The 22,444-nt window shown below is 44.1% G+C and overlaps 2 protein-coding genes across 15 annotated transcripts in view; one reads left to right on the plus strand and one right to left on the minus strand.

The window, feature by feature from the left end:
* Nucleotides 1-21,141, plus strand: part of DLG3 (discs large MAGUK scaffold protein 3) — a 117,255-nt gene extending 96,114 nt beyond the window's left edge. For 7 of the 11 annotated variants that reach the window (XM_079962704.1, XM_079962710.1, XM_079962708.1 and 4 more), the window contains 11 exons: nt 4,773-4,887; nt 10,706-10,882; nt 11,252-11,327; nt 12,023-12,122; nt 15,231-15,272; nt 15,998-16,048; nt 16,195-16,296; nt 16,647-16,819; nt 17,241-17,350; nt 17,853-17,944; nt 18,669-21,141. In XM_079962704.1, coding sequence (XP_079818830.1) covers nt 4,773-4,887; nt 10,706-10,882; nt 11,252-11,327; nt 12,023-12,122; nt 15,231-15,272; nt 15,998-16,048; nt 16,195-16,296; nt 16,647-16,819; nt 17,241-17,350; nt 17,853-17,944; nt 18,669-18,775 — 1,145 coding nt within the window. In that variant the 3' untranslated portion in view covers nt 18,776-21,141. Of the gene's footprint in view, nt 1-4,772; nt 4,888-10,705; nt 10,883-11,251; nt 11,328-12,022; nt 12,123-14,248; nt 14,295-15,230; nt 15,273-15,997; nt 16,049-16,194; nt 16,297-16,646; nt 16,820-17,240; nt 17,351-17,852; nt 17,945-18,668 lie in introns of all 11 variants that reach the window. The other 4 variants (XM_079962709.1, XM_079962706.1, XM_079962711.1 and 1 more) reach the window with 3 other exon arrangements.
* Nucleotides 21,142-21,881: 740 nt separating this feature from the next.
* The window catches only part of TEX11 (testis expressed 11), a 47,318-nt gene continuing 46,755 nt past the window's right edge, over nt 21,882-22,444 (minus strand). For 3 of the 4 annotated variants that reach the window (XM_079962699.1, XM_079962698.1, XM_079962701.1), the window contains one exon: nt 21,882-22,208. In XM_079962699.1, the coding sequence (XP_079818825.1) occupies nt 22,140-22,208 (69 nt within the window). In that variant the 3' untranslated portion in view covers nt 21,882-22,139. The remainder of the gene's footprint in view (nt 22,209-22,444) is intronic. The other variant, XM_079962700.1, reaches the window with a different exon arrangement.

Below are 22,444 nucleotides of genomic sequence, written 5' to 3' on the forward strand. Positions count from 1 at the left end.
ATCTCAGATCATCACAACTTAGTTCCTGTTCAGTTCCTTTACCCCTAATTCATTTCCCAATAGATCCTTCTTGTCATCAGGATTGAGTCCCTTCCCTTTTAGGTAGTCATCTTGACATAATATCTTACCTGTGACACTTAAAAGATTTTGGGACCTGATCCACTATGCACCCAGCAGTACCACTTGTTCTGTAAATCTATGGACCAGTAGCACCATTCAGACTAGAAAAAGTGTATGTCAACAGGTGCTATTTGATACCTTATGCAGACTGTGGCTCACTTGCTTTGCATTTGCTATCCCTTCTTCCCCTTCCTTAGGGCTGCTTTACAGGCTAAATTTTAGTGGGTATATCCTGCAGACCCACACTGTGTACTTGCTAAAGCTGTAATGGTTTGAACTGGATATTAGGGTTTTTCTTCCTGTCACCTGACTGCCTGTTACTTGACTGCAGTCAAACATTCCAAGAATACCACTGTGTCAGCTTATTATAGTTTTATTTTGTAGCAAGGACTGCTTGCCCCCTAGCCTTGCATCAGTAGGTGGCAAATCTGTCACCATATCAAAGTTTCTGTCTTTGGTCACCTTCTATAGCAACAGGTACAGTGGTGCCCCGCAAGACGAATGCCTCGCAAGACGAAAAACTCGCTAGACGAAAGGGTTTTCCGTTTTTCGAGGTGCTTCGCAAGACGAATTTCCCTATGGGCTTGCTTCACAAGACAAAAACATCTTGCAGGTTTGCTTCCTTTTTCGTAAAACCGTTAATACCCGGGGAATCCGCGCTCCGCAAGACGAAAAAATCGCAATACGAAGCAACTCGCGGAACGAATTAATTTCGTCTTGTGAGGCACCACTGTATCTCCAAACACTACTGCAAGTGGTCATCAGTGGCAAAGGCTGCTACCTAATAGTGTTGGACTAAGATCAGAGGGACCAGGTTCAAATCAGTCATGCAGCTGATTAGGCAGTGTTGGGTCAGTATTGCACCTCACGGTGTGGTTGGCATTCTAAATGGATAATTTATGCTGCCTTGAGCTGCTTGGGGGAAAGATGAAATAGAAATATTATAAAATAATTCATTGTTTTGAAACAACATGCATACCTATCAAACTTGTTTATGATTTTAAAATATTTGGCAATATATTGACTAGTCATTTGAGCAACTCCATTATTTGACCGCTCAGATGGCCAGCCTAGTGGTTATAGACTCTTTTTTTCTACACATAGCACCAGCGTTCAACATTTTTCCAGGCACATTTTGCACTTGGCTGTCGGTCACTTGCAACCAAGTGAAGCTGCCCAAGCACCAGGATGGTGCCACAAAGGATGTCACATAGAGGAGGGAGAAAGGTTGTTTTCTGCTGCTCCAGAGAAGCGGACACGGAGCAATGGTTCCAAACTACAAGAAAAAAGATTCCACCTAAACATTAGGAAGAACTTCCTGACAGTAAGAGCTGCTCGACAGTGGAATTTGCTGCCAAGGAGTGTGGTGGAGTCTCCTTCTTTGGAGGTCTTTAAGCAGAGGCTTGACAACCATATGTCAGGAGTGCTCTGATGGTATTTCCTGCTTGGCAGGGGGTTGGACTCGATGGCCCTTGTGGTCTCTTCCAACTCTATGATTCTATGACGTCTCCACCATCTGGAGGTGCATGCCTGGGGAATCCTTGGATTTTGACTGTTTTGCACTTGAGCAACACAACCTGTGGAATAGAATTTTATGTACAATTAGAATGAATTTCAGGAACCAAAAAGTCTTGTTGAAAAATAGGACTTTTGAGCCACCTGGCTCAAAAATGGCAACTAGGTATTCTGTTATGGCAACTGTAACCACATTTGGCACCTAGCTTATATCTGAGTTTCTAATACTGTATAGCACATACTTTAAGCATATGTGGAAGTTTCAGTTGCAAGTTGTATTGTCTCCACAGAAATGCTTGTGGTTTAGCCAGATAACAACATAAGACAGAGAGATGGATTAGGAAACAGCTGATCTAGATTGGTCAGAGATATGCAACCAAGTTTGCAGTTTGGGAGTTCTCCTACAATCCATGCTATTCCTGGAGGATGCAAGTGGCATCACCACGCTTAGGAGTGACTTTTTCTTGTTTGGCCTCTACACACCACATGTTTTCTCAAAGCTACTTTGATGTTTTGAAAGCAGGAAGTGGTACCTCGGGTTACATACGCTTCAGGTTACAGACTCCGCTAACCCAGAAATAATACCTCGGGTTAAGAACTTTGTTTCAGGATGAGAATAGAAATTGCACTGCTGCGGCACAGCCGCAGCAGTGGGAGGCCCCATTAGCTAAAGTGGTGCTTCAGGTTAAGAATGGACCTCCAGAACGAATTAAGTGCATAACCAGAGGTACCACTGTATGTGGATGCAGTTAGTTCTAGGTTGCTCGTAAACTGCTTGGAAAGATGCACTTCTCCTGTAATCAGAATAATTTGGGGGGTTTTTTTGGTGTGAAGCACAAATAAGATGATAATCTGCTTTTGATTTTGTATACAGTTGCTGTTTGCATCTTTTGACCTTCATATTTAAGGTTTTGAAGAAAATGCTAATGGTACATTTGAAGCAATATTTAGAAGAGAACTTTTAAGTGATTCATGTTGATTTTTATCTGTATTTTATTGATGCTTTTATTTTTGTATTGTATAGTCAACTTGCAGCTTATGTGTGTTTAACATATACACTTTCAACTATGCAGTTGGAGGCTGGCCGATTGAAATTGCACAAATTAAATGCACTGAAGGCATAGAGCTTAAAAGCTCTTTTTCCACAGGGTTTTCCTGGTGCAGAAAGAGTCTTGACTTACTGGGCTTTGGGAGGCTTTCAAGTTCTCCTGAGATCTCAGACAGCCCCGCAAGATCTTGTGAGAGCCTTCCAGAGCCCAGTAAACAGGGTGAACAACTCAGAATTCTCTCTGTTGCTTGGGGGATAAGACCCATTTGACATGCCAGTTCAAGAAAGTAAGATTGCTTACTCAGGGGTGGTTCCAAGAGGTATGTATGTTTGTTTATTAACTATATGCAATTTTGACTTTATGCGCTATCCCTGGAACGTGACCTAAGCACAAGATGTGTGTCAACAGTATTACAGTTTGAATTCTGTGGAATGTATACTGTAATATAATAAAATACAATTTAAGAAACAAAAGCAGCAGTAAAAATGCTGTAAAAAAAATCATCCAGCATCCAGCACACAGCACATTAGAATTGTTACAACAGGCAGAAAAATCTATATATTCTGCTAAGGCCACCAACAATTATCAGTTGGTCTGGGAGGGGGGAGTTGGGGAACCACTGGTTTAGATAATCCCTAGAACCACTGCCAGAGTTAGAAAGCTTTTATTTATTTTTTTAAAAAAAAATAGTCAAAATTCTTAGGCTTTTGTCTGTGCCAGATAGCCAATTCTGTGACATTCCATGCACAAGAATCTTGGAAGCTGAATGGTGTAGCCTATATGCTGTTGGAGAATGACTGTGCCTCCCAGGAGCAGTGGGAAACTGTCTCCTACTGCAGGCAGGGGAAACTGTATAAAATTGGAATATATACAGGTTTCAGGCTCTGCACATCTTCTAAAGGGGTACTTATTCTGCTAAATTAGCCCACTCTGAAGAAAACCCCTCACAATCTCTATTCAGCCCCTTACGAAAGTTCCCTGTACGCTGAGTGTACACCTGCTGCTACTACTACTTAACTTTTATTTAGTAACTATATATCCTAGGTACTTATATAGAGCATAATTATTTTTCCTAGAAAAAGAGGATGCAGCGTTGAATTCAGAGCGCAAAGCCAAAGGCCCACCTCTCTTGAATACCTTGCTTAACTGTAATATATTGCTATAACCTATTTTTTAGGGTAGACTAAATAAAAAGGGTGAGCAGGGTACATTAAATCTATTTAATATTGATAGCATCACCTATGTACTACGTGCATATTGAGTACCTAGGTGCATATTGATGATTAAGAAAATATGAGGAGCCTTCTGGAACAAGGTTTCATCCAGACTGTTTCCAGCAGTCACCAGGTGTTTCTGAGAAAGCTCTTTACCAGAGCATGAGTGCAGCTGCCCTTCTACTAGTGTTCAGACATTTGCTGCCTCTGAAAATGGAGGTGTTATGAACCAGCTAATATTTGGCCAGCAGCACTTTCTGTAGCTGTGAATTCCATAAGTTAATTATGTATTGTATGAAAACAGTACTTTCTACAGCCTGTACTGAACTTGCTGTCAGTTATTTTTTATTGGGTGACTGAGTTCTAGTATTGTGAGAGGAAGAAAAAACTCAATGTTCTCTTCATACCACCCACAATGTTTTAAACTGTCATGCGCCGCCTTAATTGTAAAGCTCCAAATCCGTTATCCTTAATTCATTTGGTGTTCCATCCCCTCAATCACTTTAGTTGCCCTTTTGTGTGGTTTTTGAGTGCACAGATACAATTGTACCATGAATCTGATACTCAGTTGCTCAACATTCATCATGAAGGTTGGTCACTGTGAGCTGTCTCTCTAGCACATCTATATGTATTTTGCACTATTGAGCAGGAATGCCATGATCCGACTTATACAATCTGCAGCTTTCTAGACCCAGATCTCAGTTGGCCCTTGATAGCTAATGTGAACTGTCTTCACAATGTGCATTTTGGAGCTTCTTTCTGGTCCCTTGCATATAAAATATATATTGTGCTTAATTGAATGGGGACACTAGGTGAGCAAAGGTGTTGTGTGCCTGTTTCCTCCCTGAACTCACCAGCATCATTTTTCTTGCAGAGTACAGCCGTTTTGAGTCTAAGATCCATGACCTCAGAGAACAGATGATGAACAGCAGCATGAGTTCAGGATCTGGCTCTCTTCGGACAAGTGAAAAGCGGTCTCTCTATGTCCGGTGAGTAAAGTTTCCACCCTTTCTCATAGATGAATACATATTGGTCCTCCTGGACATTCCTTTGAGTGTGCTGTACTAGTAGAAGGTCTGTCTGATTTTTTTGGAAGTCTCTTTTTTCCAGGAAAAGGAGGTATCTTGTGATACTTAGCTTTGTTCTTTTAGACATCAAAGATTTTACTGACACATGTTGCCTTTTCATTGGTAGCAGTACCTTTCACGGCTCAAGCACATTCAGCAGTGGCTTGGCTGTGCTGGGAGAGTTTGCTACATGCCTTGAGTGTCATCCTTTAGGCCAAGACACTGTGTAGCTAAATTGAATATAGCCTTTGTCACCTCTCTGTGACACCATGCTATATTAGTCTGTATTTCCCATGTGTGTGTCCTGTCTGTATTGCAGTGGTGGATGTTGGCCTTTAAAATTTCAGCGGCACCCTGCATATGTATTTTCCTTGTGTGTGTCCTTTGTGTGTTGCGGTGGTGGACCTTGGGCTTTTAAATTTCAATGGGGCCCTGTGTGACACCAAAATTTGGTGCCACCTCTCCGCTTCTCGCCCTCTGTTGTTGTTATTGTTATGGTGCCATCTTCGCTCAGTGCCTAGTGCGAACGAACCACTCCCCTAAATCTGCCTCTGTATCTTGCTATCTGTAGAAAGAAAAGGAGTTGGATTGCTATTGCCTTCTGGAAGGGAAGCCATTTTTAGATGAGAAAAGTATTACTATTAGGCAGGCAGCTTTGCTGTATTTTGGCACCTGCTTAAAAAAACAGGCAGGTAATTTTAACACACAATTTATTTTGTATGTTTGTTTTAAAACTGCTTGTTTTATTTATTTATATATATATATATATATATATATATATATATATATATATTGTAATAGGTCAGCTTGTTTTTAACTTTTTATATTTATAACGAATATTTTATGTGAACAGGCTTTTTGTTGATTAAGTGATGTGTAAATCTTGTTAAATAAAATACAAAGTTGCTGAGGTCAGCAGGCTACCTATGATTTACCCTATGTGTGCAGTCTTCTGTAACTTGACCGCTGCCACTTCTCTGTTTGTCACAGGATAACTGCTTTGAGCAGCTAATTGGACAGAACAGCTAGGTAGGGAGGGACAAGATGAACCTGTAGCAGCAGAGCTATTCCTTTGCTTCTTTTCTCTTTGCTTGCTGACACTATGCCTGTAAGAGGCTAACAAATCTGTCGCCTCATGAAGACTTGTTGGGCACAAGGATTTCAGAGACTTGGGTCTTCCCTAACTTTGGGGGAGATACCAAACTTAAGCAATCTGATCCAGTTGCGTAAAGCACAAGCCAGTTTTGTAGCTGAGAGTTGTTGGCTCATTGAAGTACATGGATGGTTTCAACTGGTTTGTTGCTTATTGCTGCTGGTGGATATGTCTTCTGGAGCTCCCCACCTTCATAGACACTTTCAGCTCACATAGTTTGCCTTTTTAAAGATAGATTGCCTGTGCTGTAAGGGCTTCTTGTTAACTGTTAAGCTAGCTTGTGTAACATTCTTGAATGCTCCTGTGATTGAGACAGCATTCTGCAAGTCCTTTTGCACTTGGGCTAACCTGCCCAACTCTTCCGGGTGGGGTAGTTTCGAGCAGGTTTTAACTGAAACTGTTGGAATGGTCTGTCATGCTGCAGGTAGTGGTAATTACTAGGCTTGTTGAAAAATTGTGTTGGGTTGCAAGACAGTCTCATAGTGCACATACGGACCCTGGCTGAGGTACTGCCTAGGTGCCTTACTCAGTACAGCAAATAAATCCCTAAGTCCAACGTGAGCTCTCGCCTTCTCTCCTTCCGGGAGAATGCTAAAGGTACTTGAAGGAGACCACAGCAGGTAGGAAGGAGTCTGGCTTTCAAAGAATTCAGTATAGCAGAAAGTGGCCCCTTTAGTGGGGAGAAAGTGGAATTCTGGAAATGACAGCACCCTAAAGATTGTTAAACTGTTGGGCAAGGTATAACCACTGAAGTCCTAGGACAGGGTGGCAAAGAACTTTGGAGCATCCTGTTTGGCAGAAGAAATAGTTCCACCACTTTTGGAGAACACAAATAGAAGTTGCAGACTTTGAAAGCCACATATTTGTAGCCGTTAGAGAAACTCACTGATACAGTGGTACCTCGGGTTAAGTACTTAATTCGTTCCGGAGGTCCGTACTTAACCTGAAACTGTTCTTAACCTGAAGCACCACTTTAGCTAATGGGGCGTCCTGCTGCCGCTGCACTGCTACTGCACGATTTCTGTTCTCTCTTTTTTTAAAAATAATATTTATTAACATTTTAAAGACTGCAAAAGAAAGACAAAGAATTAAACAAAACAATACAATACAAAAACAAAACACCACACAACACCAACCCCCAAACATTAAATTAACAAAACCAAACAAACACAATTTAAAACACATCTAATAAGTTCAGTATCTTAACTTTCATTTACTTGTTTCAACGACCTCCTCACACCTCCCTTTTTGTACTCCACTTTAATTAACTGTTTCAGCAATTCCTTTCCATCTTCCTCTGTTTTCTGTCCTGTAATTTATCTTAACATATTCTAACCTTATTTTTCCGTTTAATATATAATTGTCTTAACATATTTTAACTTTATTTTCCCTTTAATACTCTAATAATCTATTTGTACTTAATTCCTTGTAACATTTCTACTAAAGCCATATAGCTCCTTTCCAACATTTTTCTAACACTCATTAATTTTACAATATTTTTATAAATAGTCTTTAAACTTTTTCCAATCTTCTTCCACCGACTCTTCTCCCTGGTCCTGGATTCTGCCAGTCATATCCGCCAATTCCCTATAGTCCATCAACCTGGTGATCTTCTGTCCGATGCTCTTAACTCTTTTCCAAGTCCCTTCTGCGAGTCTTCTTCATATTTATACATGAACTTTACTTTGTCTTCCACTGATCTTATTTTCATTTTCCTTCCTTTGAGGCTAAAGAGTAGATCTTGGGGAAACTCCCACCTAAAGATGATTTTATTCCTTCTCGACAGGGCAACCAAATCTCCGTAGTTAAATCTAAGATCCGAAAGGTATTTCAGGACGTCTTTCAAAATTTCCACTCTTGACTGTTGTTCTTCTAGGTTCCTCTGGTAGTTCCAACAGTCTCTTATTTTGTTCTTCTCTTTTTTCCCTCCTCTTCCAAGTCCGAGAGCCCTCACAGTTTTAATCTCTTCTTGACCCAATTCCCGGTCCCAAAAGTCATCAAATTCCTGTCTAAGGAAATCTATCAAACTTTCCTTCTCCAGTTCAGGTAGGGCTCTGATCCTCGAAATCTGATTTTCTTTAAATTCAATCATAGCAGGCATCAACTTATGGTCATCAAATTGCATCTGTAAGGCTGGGACTCTCTCTCTCTCCAATTGTGTTACTTTAGGTTCAACGGCAATAACTTTCTCCCTAGCCTTCTCCACAGTTTGCCATGTCAAAGTAGATTCCTGTGTCAGTTTCTGAATAGTTTCTATATTGGTGTTCACTTTTTGTCCCTAATTGTCAATTTTGGTAGTTACCACATCCACCTTTTTGTGAAGCTGTTCCAGTGAGTCACTTATCTTACATAATACAACCACTAAGGCCTCTTCTGTCAACATTCTTAACCGATTCAAGGTCCCCAGAATCTCACAGGTTTTTATCTTGCAGCTGGAAATTCCCCCAGCTCAACTCTTGTGACAGTTTCAAAAGCTTCCTCTAAAGGGAAACAGTTCCTCTAGAGGGAAACAGTTTCTATTTGTATTAGTCCTTTTAAGCTCAATTCAAACAATAAAGTTAGTTTCAATTTTTTGTTACTTTTACTTCTTTTTAAACGCAGACGGAGACCATGGAAACAATGTATTCCTCTTACTTAACTAACTGTCAGTGAACGTTCTAATCACGGTCAGTCCTGTTGGCAGCCCGTTTCCAGGATCGGAGCGGTGGTATATTAACTCTGTTCGCTCTCTCCTGCAGGTATACTCAGTCCAAAACTTTCCCCCCTCTTCTCCTGCCACCAAGGGGGGTTTAGTATTTTTTACTGATGGAAATTTAGTCCTTCACAATAGGCTTTCCGAGACTTCAGCTTGCATCCTCATTGCTTCAATCTATTTACAAAAGGGGAAGGTGGGCTTCCTGATTTAGACCTCCCCGTTTCGGCACCAAATTAAGACGTTTAAAAATCCAATTCTCTGCTCTACTCACGGGTAGTTGCTTTAAGATCAAATTGTCCACAGGAAAAAGTCAGTGCTCTCCGGCAACAGCTATGCGGCTTCGCTCTGTGGAAGAAGCAGTCAATTTGAAGCACCGCGCCGCTCACCCCACATCGCTCCGGATCCCCGAAACCGGGTTTCCCCGCGAGTAGGGGAGGCGCAAAAGGTGCCAGCCGAATCCCACGTACACAGGCTTCACCCGCCTGTGATTTCTAGTGGGTCTCCGCCTTCGCCGTGGCGGCCAGACCCGGATTCCTACGAAGCAAATTCCTCCCGATCAGAGGAATTCCACCATTACCGGAGGCGCTAACCCGGAAGTCCCTCTATTTCTGTTCTCATCCTGAAGCAAAGTTCTTAAGCCGAGGTAATATTTCTGGGCTAGCGGAGTCTGTAACCTGAAGCGTATGTAACCCAAGGTACCACTGTACTTGAAATCCAGTGTTTCAGAGCAGCTTCTTGGTTATCCTCTTTGAATTAGAGCTGTATTGCCCGTGGCAGAGTCAACAAACTGTTAATGCACAGATTGTTTCTCAGCAGTTTACAAAACATAAAAAGCAATTGTACAACATTCTTAAGATACAGAATAATTAAATATATACATAATTCAGTGTCAATAGCTGGAGCCTATTTGATGGACTTGCTAAACAGTTTCAGCCATGTGCGTCTGTGGAAAGCCCTCTGACAGCACTTTGCTTGAATGCTATGTGTAGTGCTCAATGGAGGCACTTTGCAAATTGTTGCTTGGCTATGGCACTTCCTTCTTCCAAGTGGGCTAGCTAACACTCTGACTGCTGAATATTATGATTTTTCAAGATAATTAAAGTAAAAATCTTAATTTTAACACTGAGAGCCAGCATGAAGTACTGTTCTAGGAACAGACACTGGGCCACAATTCCATTCCAGAAAGTTGGCCTATTCAGCTGTACTGCCCTTCTGAATTGGAGGAGTTAACCAACTGCTGCCTGCTTGTTTTCTCCAGCCAGCTACTCAACTGCTGCACAAGAAAACCTGAATAATTGTGGGGCATAAATAGTTTTACTTGGTATATGGATATGTCTCAAGGTGTCCAGTTACAGGAATCTTGTGTGAATGAGAGCTTATCAGAAACAAAGACCTGAGCGCAATGGAGATCTTACTGAAGGGAAGGCCTTAGCTCAGTGGTAAAGCCCACATTCTGTATGGAGATGGCCCCAAGTTTTCTTCCCAGCATCTCCAGGTTGGATTCAGAAAGACTCCTGCCTGAAACCCTGTAGTGCTCCAGCTTGGTTCCCAGGGCTTGGGAACCTTTTAAAGCCCCAGAGCCATGTGCCCTCATAAGGAAGGGAGCCACATGCCAGTAGTGGGCAGGGCCAGAGAAAAGTAGCTCAGAGTCTCCTAGTTTAATACAGTAGGCTACATTCCAGCCACACAAGATGCATTCCAGCCAGGCAACAGCACTCAAGCAGGACATGAAGCATGACCAAGTAAGAATCCTGAGAACAATATGGAGAGGGGCTACATTTGGCCCCCAGGTCTGAGGTTCCTTGTGTAGACAGTATTGAACTAGGTGAATCAGTGATCTGACTTGCCAAAGGCATCATCCTGTACTCCTAATGTTCTTCATTCCTGTACAGAGCCCTTTTTGACTATGACCGAACTCGGGACAGCTGCTTGCCCAGTCAAGGACTGAGTTTTTCTTACGGGGACATCTTGCATGTGATCAATGCCTCAGATGATGAGTGGTGGCAGGCGAGGCTCGTGACCCCTCATGGAGAGAGCGAGCAAATTGGCGTCATTCCCAGCAAGAAAAGGTGAGTGTTCATTCTGTAATAAGAGCTAGTTTCCAGCTGATATTGCCCACCCTTGGCCAGCCTGCTATCTTTCAGGTGTGCCTGAAATAGCCTGCTAAAAGTAGGTAGTCAGGGAGGGGTGGCCTTTTTTTGGGCTCTTCACTGATTTATGGCAAGCAAAGTGAACATTTCTTCATGTCCTGCTGGGCAGGGAAGGTGCTACCCATCACAGAGAATGGCTGTGGCTGTAAACTTTGCCCCATCTAATGTAGAACTGCAGACCTGGTAGGAAGAATGGCTAACCACTCATTGTGGTATGTCTGAGAAAGAAATGGTGTGCGGGGAGCCACACTTGAATGTAATAATATCTTTTTCTCTTGATGTAATCAGAGTGGAAAAGAAGGAAAGAGCACGGTTGAAAACTGTGAAGTTCCATGCCCGAACTGGAATGATAGAGTCCAATCGGGTAAGTGCTGTTGAAGGGGGGGGGGAGGGTTGGCACACAGGAATGGTTAATGAGGTAACTTAATAAATGTAATCATGCACTGTCCAAGGTGGTACAACAGTTAATCTAGATCAGGGGTTGGTGGAATTATTTGAGCCTAAGTTTGGTAGCTGGAGCATCCTTAAGAAAAACTTGTGGACTGGAACTTGATTTGTCCTCGGACATGAAGATAAAGCCTAAAGCCCTGCCCCATTAGTCTTGCAGCATCCTGCTTTTGTTCCCCATGGCACAGGTTACGTTACTGACTGCCAACCGCAGATGCACTAGAACTGGCTCAAAGTTGTTGACGGAATGCAGGGACTATGAATATATTGAGTGGTGGGGAAGCCACAGACAGGGAAGTGTTAGTGACCCTTCTGGTGATGAAAGGGTTGGGCCATAAGGGACACATCTTTGTTGCTGTGGAAATGCTGATTGGTTAGTCATCTTCCACCATCCCTAAACCCCATTTTTCTCTGCACGTAATTTTTCTCTTATTCCCGTTTACATGTAATTTCCATTATTTCATTTGAGGGGGTAGCTTCCCTGACACTGATCATCATTGCCTTTTCATTTTATTTTTTCTTGCATGCTTTAAACTCCATTGTTTGTTCTTTTTGTTCTTTTTGTTGTTTTTTTCTTTCTTCCCCCTCCTTCCATCTCCATCTTCTTCACAGTCGATCAAAACGAAACGTAAAAAGAGTTTCCGCCTCTCTCGAAAGTTCCCATTTTACAAGAGCAAAGAGAACATGGCTCAGGAGAGCAGCGTACAGGACCGTAAGTAGCAGCTGCCCTGCTCAAATTCTGGCTTGGGAGGATCCTGTGGCCAAGGAGCAGCATGCTGCTCACAAGAAATACTGTTCCAGCACCTGTGGTAGTGAGGCCTTGCTGGATTCGGCACTGCAATGGGGACTGCACTATCCAGAAAGGCCTCAGCTTCCCCAAGGCCATGAACAGCCCCTTGGAGTGAGCATTGCTGTTCACCTGCCTGTGTTGAGAGATGATGCAAGTCCAAGAGGTGTTCTGTTCCCTGCTGTCGTCAAGTTGAAACAAGCACTGGTGTAGGAGAGGTTGCCAGTTGTTCCTGGTATCCCCAGTCACTGTTGCTTGCTCTCCCTTACCTTATCTGCACTAGTTATGCTTCCAGACCACCCTTGAAACTTGTGTCCTTTGATAGGGGATCTGCCAGCCTCTTGAGTATGCCACCTTTTCCTAACTTTCTGGTGACTGACCAACATTCTCCCTTCTCTACTGTCATAGGCCAAAAAGCCTGTATAGGGATACAGTAATGCAGCTTGCTCCAACCGGTGTTTTTGGAGAGCCCAGTCCTGTGGGTATCACAGAAGTTGCTGGTGAAAATGCAGGGCTTTGGTTGCCAGCATACCTCCCTTCTCCGCCCTGTGATGCAAAATAGATTGAGCCAACAGGCAAAAAGATGTGCACCAGTGTAATACATAAAGGTTGCATAATTTGGGCTACTGAGGCACTCTCTAAAACAGCAATAGTCTTGTAAAGTACATGTGACTTAATGGAGAACACTCTCTTAATGCCATATATATGGGAACAGGTCACTGATGAAAGAACTGCCCTGTTTTTGCTGTCAGGCTCGTGTGTGGCTAAGTATGGCTTGGCTGCCCCTGTGTCATGGGCTCTAATATTAACCTACCTTAATGCCTTCATACGAGGCAGAATTATTCCAGGACAAATGATTTGTCATCTAGCCCAGTATTGTCTACTCTGACTGGCAGTGCTTTTCCAGTGACTTTCCTTTCACCTGCATCCTTTTTCTTTAAATGAGGAAATACAAGGACTTGAACTGGGACCTTCTGCATGTAAAGCATACAGACTGGCAGGGGCCAGCGTGCCTTCTCCTGTCATTGACACTGCAAGAAAAGCAGCAATCAAAAAGCTTGGTTGCAAATGCTGGGCTTGTGGGAGCCAGAGAGTGTATTGAAATGCCTGGAAAAGCTCCCAGTTCTGCAAGAGGTCTTCACAGTCTGTGCTTTGTGGAACAGGGCTGATATCTGGGGCTAGCTCCTTCCTCTTGTATTGTTCATCTACAAACAGTTTCATGCTGATACCTGCAGTCAGCTGTAGAATTAAGAGTGGCAAGTGTGGATTAATGGGGGAAATGAATGAAATGGACAAAGCCACCTGTTTGTCAGTGTTTTTCTTGGGCTTGTTGCTGGAGTCCATGCCTCTTGGTACCAGTTGCCCAGGAGAATTTTGGAAGAACAAGGGAGTTTGGTGACACTGACCTGGTTAGTCTGGTGGCTCAAAAACACAGGGTCTTATACTCTGCTTCTTCCACAGAGAGGTGGCTGCTCTTTGCAGTTCTCTGTCAGTGATTCTGCTGAAGCACCCCTTTGTCTGAGGCATTCACTAAATCAAGGGTAGGAAACCTGTGGCTCTCCAGGTGTTGTTGAACTCTGAACTCGTGTCAGCTATAACTGGCATAGCTAGTGGTCAGAGATGATGACAGTTGAGAGTTCAGCAGCGCCTGAAAAGTCACAAGTTGCCCATCCCTGGACTAGATCATCTAGTATTAAGCAGTATTAACTAGGGCTCAGAAATACCCAGAAACATTGGTGCTAAAATGTGTTGGGAAACTGAATAGTCTTGGCCTTTGGGAGGTGGCTGAGCTAGAGCTTTGGGCAGGAATTTCTGAATGCCCAGAGGGTTTGGGGCAGAGAGGATCTTTGAAAGTGTTGGTCAGGAGCTTTAACTTCACTTGCTATTGCAGCTCTCTGCCATTCTGCACTCCTGTCACTAATGCTGTCCTGGCTCTGTCTCTCCTCTCCTCTTCTCTCCTCTCTCCTCTCTCCTCTCTCTTCTCTTTTCTTCTCTTCTCCTCTTCTCTTCTCTTCTCTCCCCTCTCCCACTTCTGGCTGGCTGTGAATCAGGACTTCCCTGGGTTAAGTGACGATTATTATGGCGCAAAGAACCTGAGTAAGTGAAATTTCACTGCACATGATCACTTTTCATTGCTAGCATGTGTGTGACTGGAAACAAGCTTCTGCGCTTGGAGCAGCCACACCAGTCCCTGAGCCCAGTCAGACCATGGCCACTTCTGAACATCATGTGGGCCGTAGCCTGTTATGGAGCAAGAGAACTGAGCCCACTTCTAGCCTGTGGCCAGTGAATAGGCTTTGTGAACCTGTCCCTAAAAGACAGCTCACCACTAGAGTGCAGTGAGGAGTACAGTAAACGGGCCAGGACTTCCTGATTACTTGCAAGCAAGTTCTAGGGAAGGATGTTGGCAAGGCAGAAAGGAGGTCCTGGTGTTAGGAAATCCTAAGTGGATGAAGCCTTGCTTTCTGCCCTGTTGGCATTGTCTGAGAGCCCCTTTTCACCCATGCCATAGAAATGGGAATCCCTCAGCCTGCAGTATCTTAGGGCAGCCCTGTAGTTTTTTGTCTTGTCTTCACCTGCCTGCTCTGCCAGCACCTACCTTTCCTTTTCCCAACCCCCTCTTGTAACTCTCAGTGATAAGATTGTGCCTTAATGACTAGGAAAAGGAAGCAAACTAGAAGCAGGATTGTATGTCTGAGCTTCTCCTGCCTGTGCTTGGGGTCCCCTGTGTACACCTGCTGGGGATGAGCTACTGGGGGTGGCAGGATATATGTGGTGTTGCACTTTTGTCTTGGCAAGAGATCCATGAATCTTTTTGCTTCTAGAGAGTAGGGGAGACAATATTTCCTCAAAGAATGCACCAAGTTACCATAAGGTGGGGACTTAGAGCATGTACTATCTGTTCAGCTTGCCCTTGCACTGTTCTTCTCTCTCCCACCCCACCCCACCCCTGTTCTTGTCATCATCAGTTGGTGTTTGTCTTCTCTTGTTGCATCTGTTTGTACTGAATCAGGGTCTCTTTCTTGGTTGCAGAGAGCGTGACATCAAACACCAGTGACAGCGAGAGTAGTTCCAGTAAGTGTCCCTCCCCTTTGTCCCATACTTTCTGCATGCAAACCCTCAAGATCCTCTGCTTGCTTCACTCTGTGTTGGAGGACAAGACTTGTTTTCCTACCCCTTTCAGGGCTGTTTTAGAGCTAGGTCTCCAAACATGTGTTGGGACAGAACTTAGAATAAATCTTCAACCATGTATTTGTGTGTGTGGATGTAAGATGGATAGGTTCCACAAAGCCACAAACTCTGCATTTTCTTTTTAGTTCTAGGGCCTGAATGCTAAGTAGTTCCCATTCAGATACTGTCCCTGTGGAGTTATGATACCATCTTGCAAATACTGGTGGAATCTAATGTTGCTATAAGTTCAGTATGATAACTGGGTAATCCTGAACTGGATGCAAAGATGATGCCCATTTCCCTTGGTACAGAGGCTGCTGCCTGCATTTATTTTGCAGGCTTTGGAATGTGTGCCTCTAGGGCACTTGCCCTTCAGTGCTGGGGATGGCATCCTTTGGAAGATGGCGTCTCTCAGAGGTTCTTCCCTCTAAAGTTGGAGCAGGGTGAGAAGCACATACTGAAGGGAAGGCAGTTCTTCTCACTAATCGTTGTAGAGAAATGCAGCTTTGTACCTGAGAATTGTGTGTGCTTTGCCACTCTGCTCCTGCCACTTTTGGGTGGGTGGGAGGTTGTTGCTGCAAAGACATCTGTAGCACAGGCTGACTGTTTTTCCTCTCCATTTCTTTCAGAAGGGCAAGAGGACACAATTCTGTCATATGAACCTGTGACCCGGCAAGAAAGTAAGTTGGCAAAAGAAGAGCTTGCTGCACTACAATGAGTGGAAGCTCTCATGCTCCTCTGCTCTGCTTTTCCTGGGTAGTTTTTTCAGAGTTGACTTGAGAGTACACTTTAAAGCTCCCTCATATCTTTGTGGCTATGTTTACAGTTCACTATGCGAGACCAGTGATCGTTCTGGGACCCACGAAAGACCGAGTCAATGATGATCTCATCTCAGAGTTCCCACACAAATTTGGTTCCTGTGTGCCACGTAAGTGCTGGTCCCCTGCAGGGAGAAGAGTGTTCTGGGATAGCCTAGTGTGGGTTAATTGAAAGTGAAATGGAGAAACTTGCACCTCAGCAATGGCTGTAAGCCCTGCACCCTGTTTGAATACTTGAATGAGAAGGGATGGAGAGGGCTCAACATGGCAGCCAGGATTCTGCTGTTAGTTGGTCCTTCTTTTTTTCAACATACTGCAGATGCTGGGTTGTACAGCCGAAGTTAGCCATACCTGTTAATTTGCCTGAGAAGATGGGGACTCTGAGCCCATAGTTGTGGACATTGCTGCCTGAGCAACAGAAAGGGCTGATGCATTCCAGATTTGCTATGTTCTATTCCAGACACTACCAGGCCTAGGCGTGAGAATGAGGTAGATGGGCAGGATTACCACTTTGTGGCATCCCGGGAGCAGATGGAGAAGGACATTCAAGACAGCAAGTTTATTGAGGCTGGGCAGTTCAATGACAATCTCTATGGGACCAGTATTCAGTCTGTGCGGGCTGTAGCAGAACGGGTAAGTAACTGTGTCCAGGACAACACGTGATAGCTGTGGCTGCAACCTCCTTAGGATTTCTGTCATAGCTTCTCAGGTACTGTTCATGAGTTCTCTCTGCCCTGTGACTGAGCCGCTAGCACAAAGTGCAATACATTTAAGTTAAATTATTGTGGGCTTGGGACACTTGAAAGCATCACTTTTAATTGGGAATAAAACACTGAGGCCCTTTTGGGACTGATGTTGCAGGTTCAGGAGGTTATTGCATGCAAGAGAGTGCCAGCCCTAGAGAGACCCACACATGATCTGATTTTTGATGTAGCTATACTCACCTAGTGACCAGGGCGTGTGTTGTGATCTTAGAGTGGGATTTTTGTTTGTGGGGGCTTGTTGAAACTGCTTAGCAAAGGCTTGGTAATAACTGGCACCCTCGGTACTGCAGGGGAAGCACTGTATCCTTGATGTGTCTGGCAATGCCATCAAGAGGTTGCAGCAAGCACAACTGTACCCAATCGCCATTTTCATCAAGCCAAAATCCATCGAAGCACTCATGTGAGTAGTATGGCAGCTGTGAATATTTGTTATCCTGCCTGCTGTTGGAGGGTGTGTGTGTGCGTGTACACGCAGTGGGGAAAAGGGGATGCCATGAAGAGAAAGTGGCTGCCTCTTCTGCACTTGGGTCAGCTTAGGGGGCACTGCATGCTCTATCAACACAGCCCTTGCCTGTTGGGATTCCAGAATCTCCTGTACCAGCCACCGATAGGCCCACCTTAGAAAGGAAAGCTTTCCACAGATAACTATAATTCCTGATCACTGGGTGTTCTGGCAAGGGCTAATGGGAATTGTAGACCAACATCACCTTCTGTTCAGGCTACCTATCCCTAAACTGAAGACTTACAGCTTCAAGCGACTTGTTTCAATTGCAGCATTGCCAGTGGAGCTGTACACAAGCCTATTTTTGGATTTTGCACTCTTACACAGTGGCCAGAAATGTGCCTGGGCTTGTGCCAGGTCTCGTGTATTTGTACTGAGTCTCTTCCATTTGGGCTGGCAGGGAGATGAACCGGAGGCAGACATACGAACAAGCCAACAAGGTATTTGACAAAGCCATGAAACTGGAGCAGGAATTTGGAGAATATTTTACAGGTGAGAATCTAGACTGTTCCTGAATGACTGGTGATGACATTCACACTCACATTTTTTGTGAAGAAAAGGGTACAGGCAGCAACCATTTTAGGTTTGTCCAATTGGTGTGCAGGTCCTTCTGGACCTGGAAGAGGGCAGAATGGGGGCAAGGCAGGGCATTTGAGGCCTGGGAGCAGAACCCCATGTGAAATGGTCAACACCTGTAACTGTGCTCACCAAGGATTTTAAAAGGAGGAGACTTTAAGGCACAGGCTAGGCTAGGCTGGAAAAGTGTCAGGGCTGGCAATCCTTTGAAAAGGTTGCAGCAATCTCCTGCCATCTCCATCAGGTTTCTAGCAGGGTACAGGGTATCCCTAGGAGGTTACAGCAGATGTTACATGGTGTGCTTTAGAAAAGGTAATGCAAGATGAAATTCACGTGTTGGTGTCTTTTAAAGTAGGCTGGCTCAGAAAGCTGTTTCCAGTGCTGAACAAGTAGTGCAAGTTGGTTCTGCTGCAGTTAGTTGCTCCTGAAACCTGTTCTCATGCACAATACAGAAGCACAGGGATAGAGATATTATTGGCTTCCATCAATCTTTTGCTTGATGCCACAACTTAAGTTGGATGTTAGAATTTGAACTTGAAGAGGCAGTACAATTCCCTCCTCAGGTAGATAGAAAGGAGCTTGCCAAGTTTGATGTCTCTTCTACACTAGTAAATAACTGTTTTTGGTTTGTGTTTTCCAGCCATTGTACAAGGAGACTCTCTGGAAGAGATTTACAGTAAAATCAAACAGATAATAGAAGACCAATCTGGGCATTATATTTGGGTCCCATCCCCTGAGAAACTGTGAAGTCTCCACTTTCCAATCAACTTGTGAGAAGATCAGAGACCCCTCCCCCAGCCCCCTGCCCTTGGGGGCGGGGAGCATGAAGACCATCCCTGTCCCTTTTTTAGATGGTTGACAATTGAGTTTTCTAGTCCTGTTTTCTTTTTCTTGGGATGGACCAATCTCCTTCATCAAGTGACTGTCCCCACCCGTTCCTGCATGGACCTTCCTGTTGCTCCTTTAGAAATGGAGGCAAACCCCATTTGAGAGTTTTGTGTGTTTTTTTAATTAAAAAAAATTACTATCAAGAGTTAAAATAAAGAAGCAAGATGGGAGGTAGCAGATGAGGACTAGCTTAAAAGAGCCACCAAGGCAACAGATAAGGACACTGTCTGTCCCTGTAAACATGCTGAGGACTGGCAACCTGGGGCAGCTTTTCCAAGAGTGCAGTGTTCACCCAGCACTGTGATGGAAGGGAAGGCAACAGAATGCATATAAAACTAAAAACATGAGGGGGGCTGCTTAAATGGTACTTTGTTAGTGCAAGAATTATATTACTGTCATATCTCAGCCATGTGGCCTAGAAACCCTTTTGTGGCTGAGGGTGGATTTAAAGGTACCAAGTGTTTGGTTTCTTTGGGTGCTGCTGAGTGTTTTTTTGGAAATCCAATTTTGTAGGGAAGGCTTGGAAAGAACTGCAACTGGCGCTGTGGTTGTGATGTGTGCAGAGAGCCCAGGACCACATGTGAAGCTTCAGCAGTTGATTTGAGCACCATAAAGCAAATTGAAAATGCTACCTATTGCACATTGTTTTATGTCACCTGATGTGTTTGCATGAGAGGTTTCTTCTGGGTTTTTTGGTTTTTTTTAAAGCTGGCGTTAAACCAAAATCATGTTTGTGTTGGTGTGTTGGCTTTTCATTATTCCCAGCTTTTGATTTTAATAATGAACTTAACGGGTATACAATCCAGTTTTTTAAGTTATTTTTTAAGATTGTTCCATTGTAAATAGATTCCAGACTCAGACCCAACCTACAGACCATGTGGAATGAGCACACCACCTGTTCTTTGTTGTGATGGGGTCACTTCCCTGTAGGGAGACTGAACTCCATCCCACTGACTTTTTTCTGGTGGAATAACATTTTGAGATCCATACAGCGAAGCTGAAAGCAGCAGATGAAAATGGGAAGAGAATCTGCATCCTAGATGGATACAATATCCCAACCGCATTCAGAACAGACTTCTCTGGAAATCCTTATTCTAGCAGAATTTTGTCAAATTCTGGTTGTAACACTTGGAAGCCCTTCCTGACAAGTGCATCGCCAGGGGCTCAGTGAAGAACACCATCCCTCTTATTTTGCATTTCTGTATAATTTCTGTTCCGAGATGAGCCCCCAATACCCCACATGGCCAACCTCAGCTTGCAGTTCTTCAAGACAGGAAAGGGTAGGTGGAATTCAGAATGCACGCTGTTGTGAGGCACAGACTGTTAGTTTTACATGTACTGAGGCAGTTGCTTCCAGGAAGCCTTGATATATGCTCATCCTAATCATGTCCGTCAATGTGTAAGCTGTGTGGGTAAAAAAGTTTCTTGTTTGCCTGCTGAGCAAGAAAATAAGCTGGATCATTATTGAGAGAAGTTTTCAAGCACTCCCTAGTTTGGTACAAGCCCTTGCCTGTTATTCAAAAGGAGATTTGCTCGTTTCCCCAGTCTTGCCCCATCCAGCTCTCGAATCAGGCACTCATAGGCATCCGTTTTCCATGGAATGACAGCAATGGATGTTATGGGAGGAGACCCCAGTGTTACTGGTCCTAAGGGAGTGAGTAGGACTCGGCCTCAGATTGCAGCAGGGTGATGCTGCCCACTCCATAGCTGGTAGGTAGCTCTGTCATTCATTGTGATATTTGTGCACGGGCCTCATTGTTAAATATGGGTGAAAACTCATCCTGTGGAGATTCATTCTGGTAAGCAAGAAGCTGTTTCCACATCGGCTGTGTTGCAAGAAAACCAAGTGGAACTTTGGTAGCACTGGAGCTGCTGTTTGCTGGCAGGACTATGAAGAATAAAGATGAGGGAACTGTCATTTACAAGTTCCTGGTGGAGGGAGTTTGGACAAGGGGCTGCCACATGCGACTTCTACTCAGCCGGCACTGCAAGGCACATTCTTGAGAACTGGCCTGTACACAAAAGCAGCAGCTTCTGAGGTGGCCAGTCTCTAGGTTCTAACTCCTTTTCTTTTCTAATAGCCTGTCGCCTTGTCTTCTAGGCCCATGGAGAAAAGGCCTATGTACCCATGGCATAGCTGAAAGTATCAATCATGACACTAGTTGGTTTACCAGTGTTTCTTCCAAGGAGACATATATTTTTAATAAACAGAACGTTGCAATGAACTTGTCTGCTGAGGATTTATTCTGGGGCTATGGCTTGTCATCAATGTATTGGCTGCCACTGGCTCTGGGGGCCTAGTCTAGGGTAGTATACTTCTCACCACAAATCCAGGAACACATACTTTCCTTTCTCATGCACTGCTCCCGTTGTGTTGCAGGTTCAAGGTAAATAAAAGTCTGCATGTTGACCCACAAGGAGGCAGTCTATCAGATGGCCTACACTGACAGCTAGAGAGGAACTGGAGGAGACCCCCTTCCAAGGGTGGCTTGATTTGCAGTCCTGCCTAGTGGTGTGAATGTAACCACCCACCCACTTGTAGGAAAACGGTTGTTCAATACTTGTATAAATTTCTGTAGGCTGGTAGCAGAGACACCTCAAGCAGTGACAACAGTAGTTCCTACTATGTCCTATACAGATCCTGCATGGTTTTTGTCTTAGCTAGCACAGGCCAGTGACAAAATGAATAGTTGCGAGCTTACTGAAGGGATGAGGCAAAAACACAATTGAGTGTTACTTTCCCCTACGTTTTGCACAGCTGCTACTGCTTTCTAGTTTGTGCCTTTTGAGTGTAGGAATGGGATGGTCAACATGACATACCTCTCACTACCCTCAACCCCAGCTAGCATGGCAGCGCTCCGGGGTGGTGGGGGCTGAAGGAAATTGCTGAGTACCCTGGTGTAGAAACTTCTTGCTTCTACCAGGTGGATGGAAAGTTAAACCAATAAATAGGAAAACACAAATGTCATTGCAACTGCTAAACTATTTTATTCATTGTACAACCCCACTCCAGACAAACATCTCTAACAAACTAGAAGGTGGTAGTTTATCTCACCTAACATGACACCATTGCTCAGCTGTATTCTATCTGCCCAAAGAGTTGTAATATACTCCTATGTTCCAAGCTCTAACCATGAGCCAAAATATTTATCTGGTTTGGGCAACAAAATGACTGGTAAGCTGAGTACAGCACCAGCTGCCTTTGCTGTGGACTTGATTTCTGTCACTTATTTGGAGAGGGTCCCTTTGCTCCTGGAAGTCTGTCCATCAATACTTGGTAAAAGGCGGTCATCTGTGGGCAGAAATCACAAAAAAAGCCAAATTAGTGTCATGCATTGAATGCTGGGGGTCTAATGCAGTTTGAGCCCCTTGTATTTAGGTCAAGCAGCTTTCTAGGAAAACTTTGGGGAAAACTTGACCCAAGATATTGTGTCTATCTGCCTATTCCCCCATCCACCAGTGGCAAATTCCTTAACCCAAGGTCCCTTCATGATTAACATGGCTGATCTCAGCTAGTGATTCCAGGAT

Source organism: Podarcis cretensis (assembly GCF_951804945.1).
Source record: "Podarcis cretensis genome assembly, chromosome: Z".
Classification (NCBI taxonomy): Eukaryota; Metazoa; Chordata; class Lepidosauria; order Squamata; family Lacertidae; genus Podarcis; species Podarcis cretensis.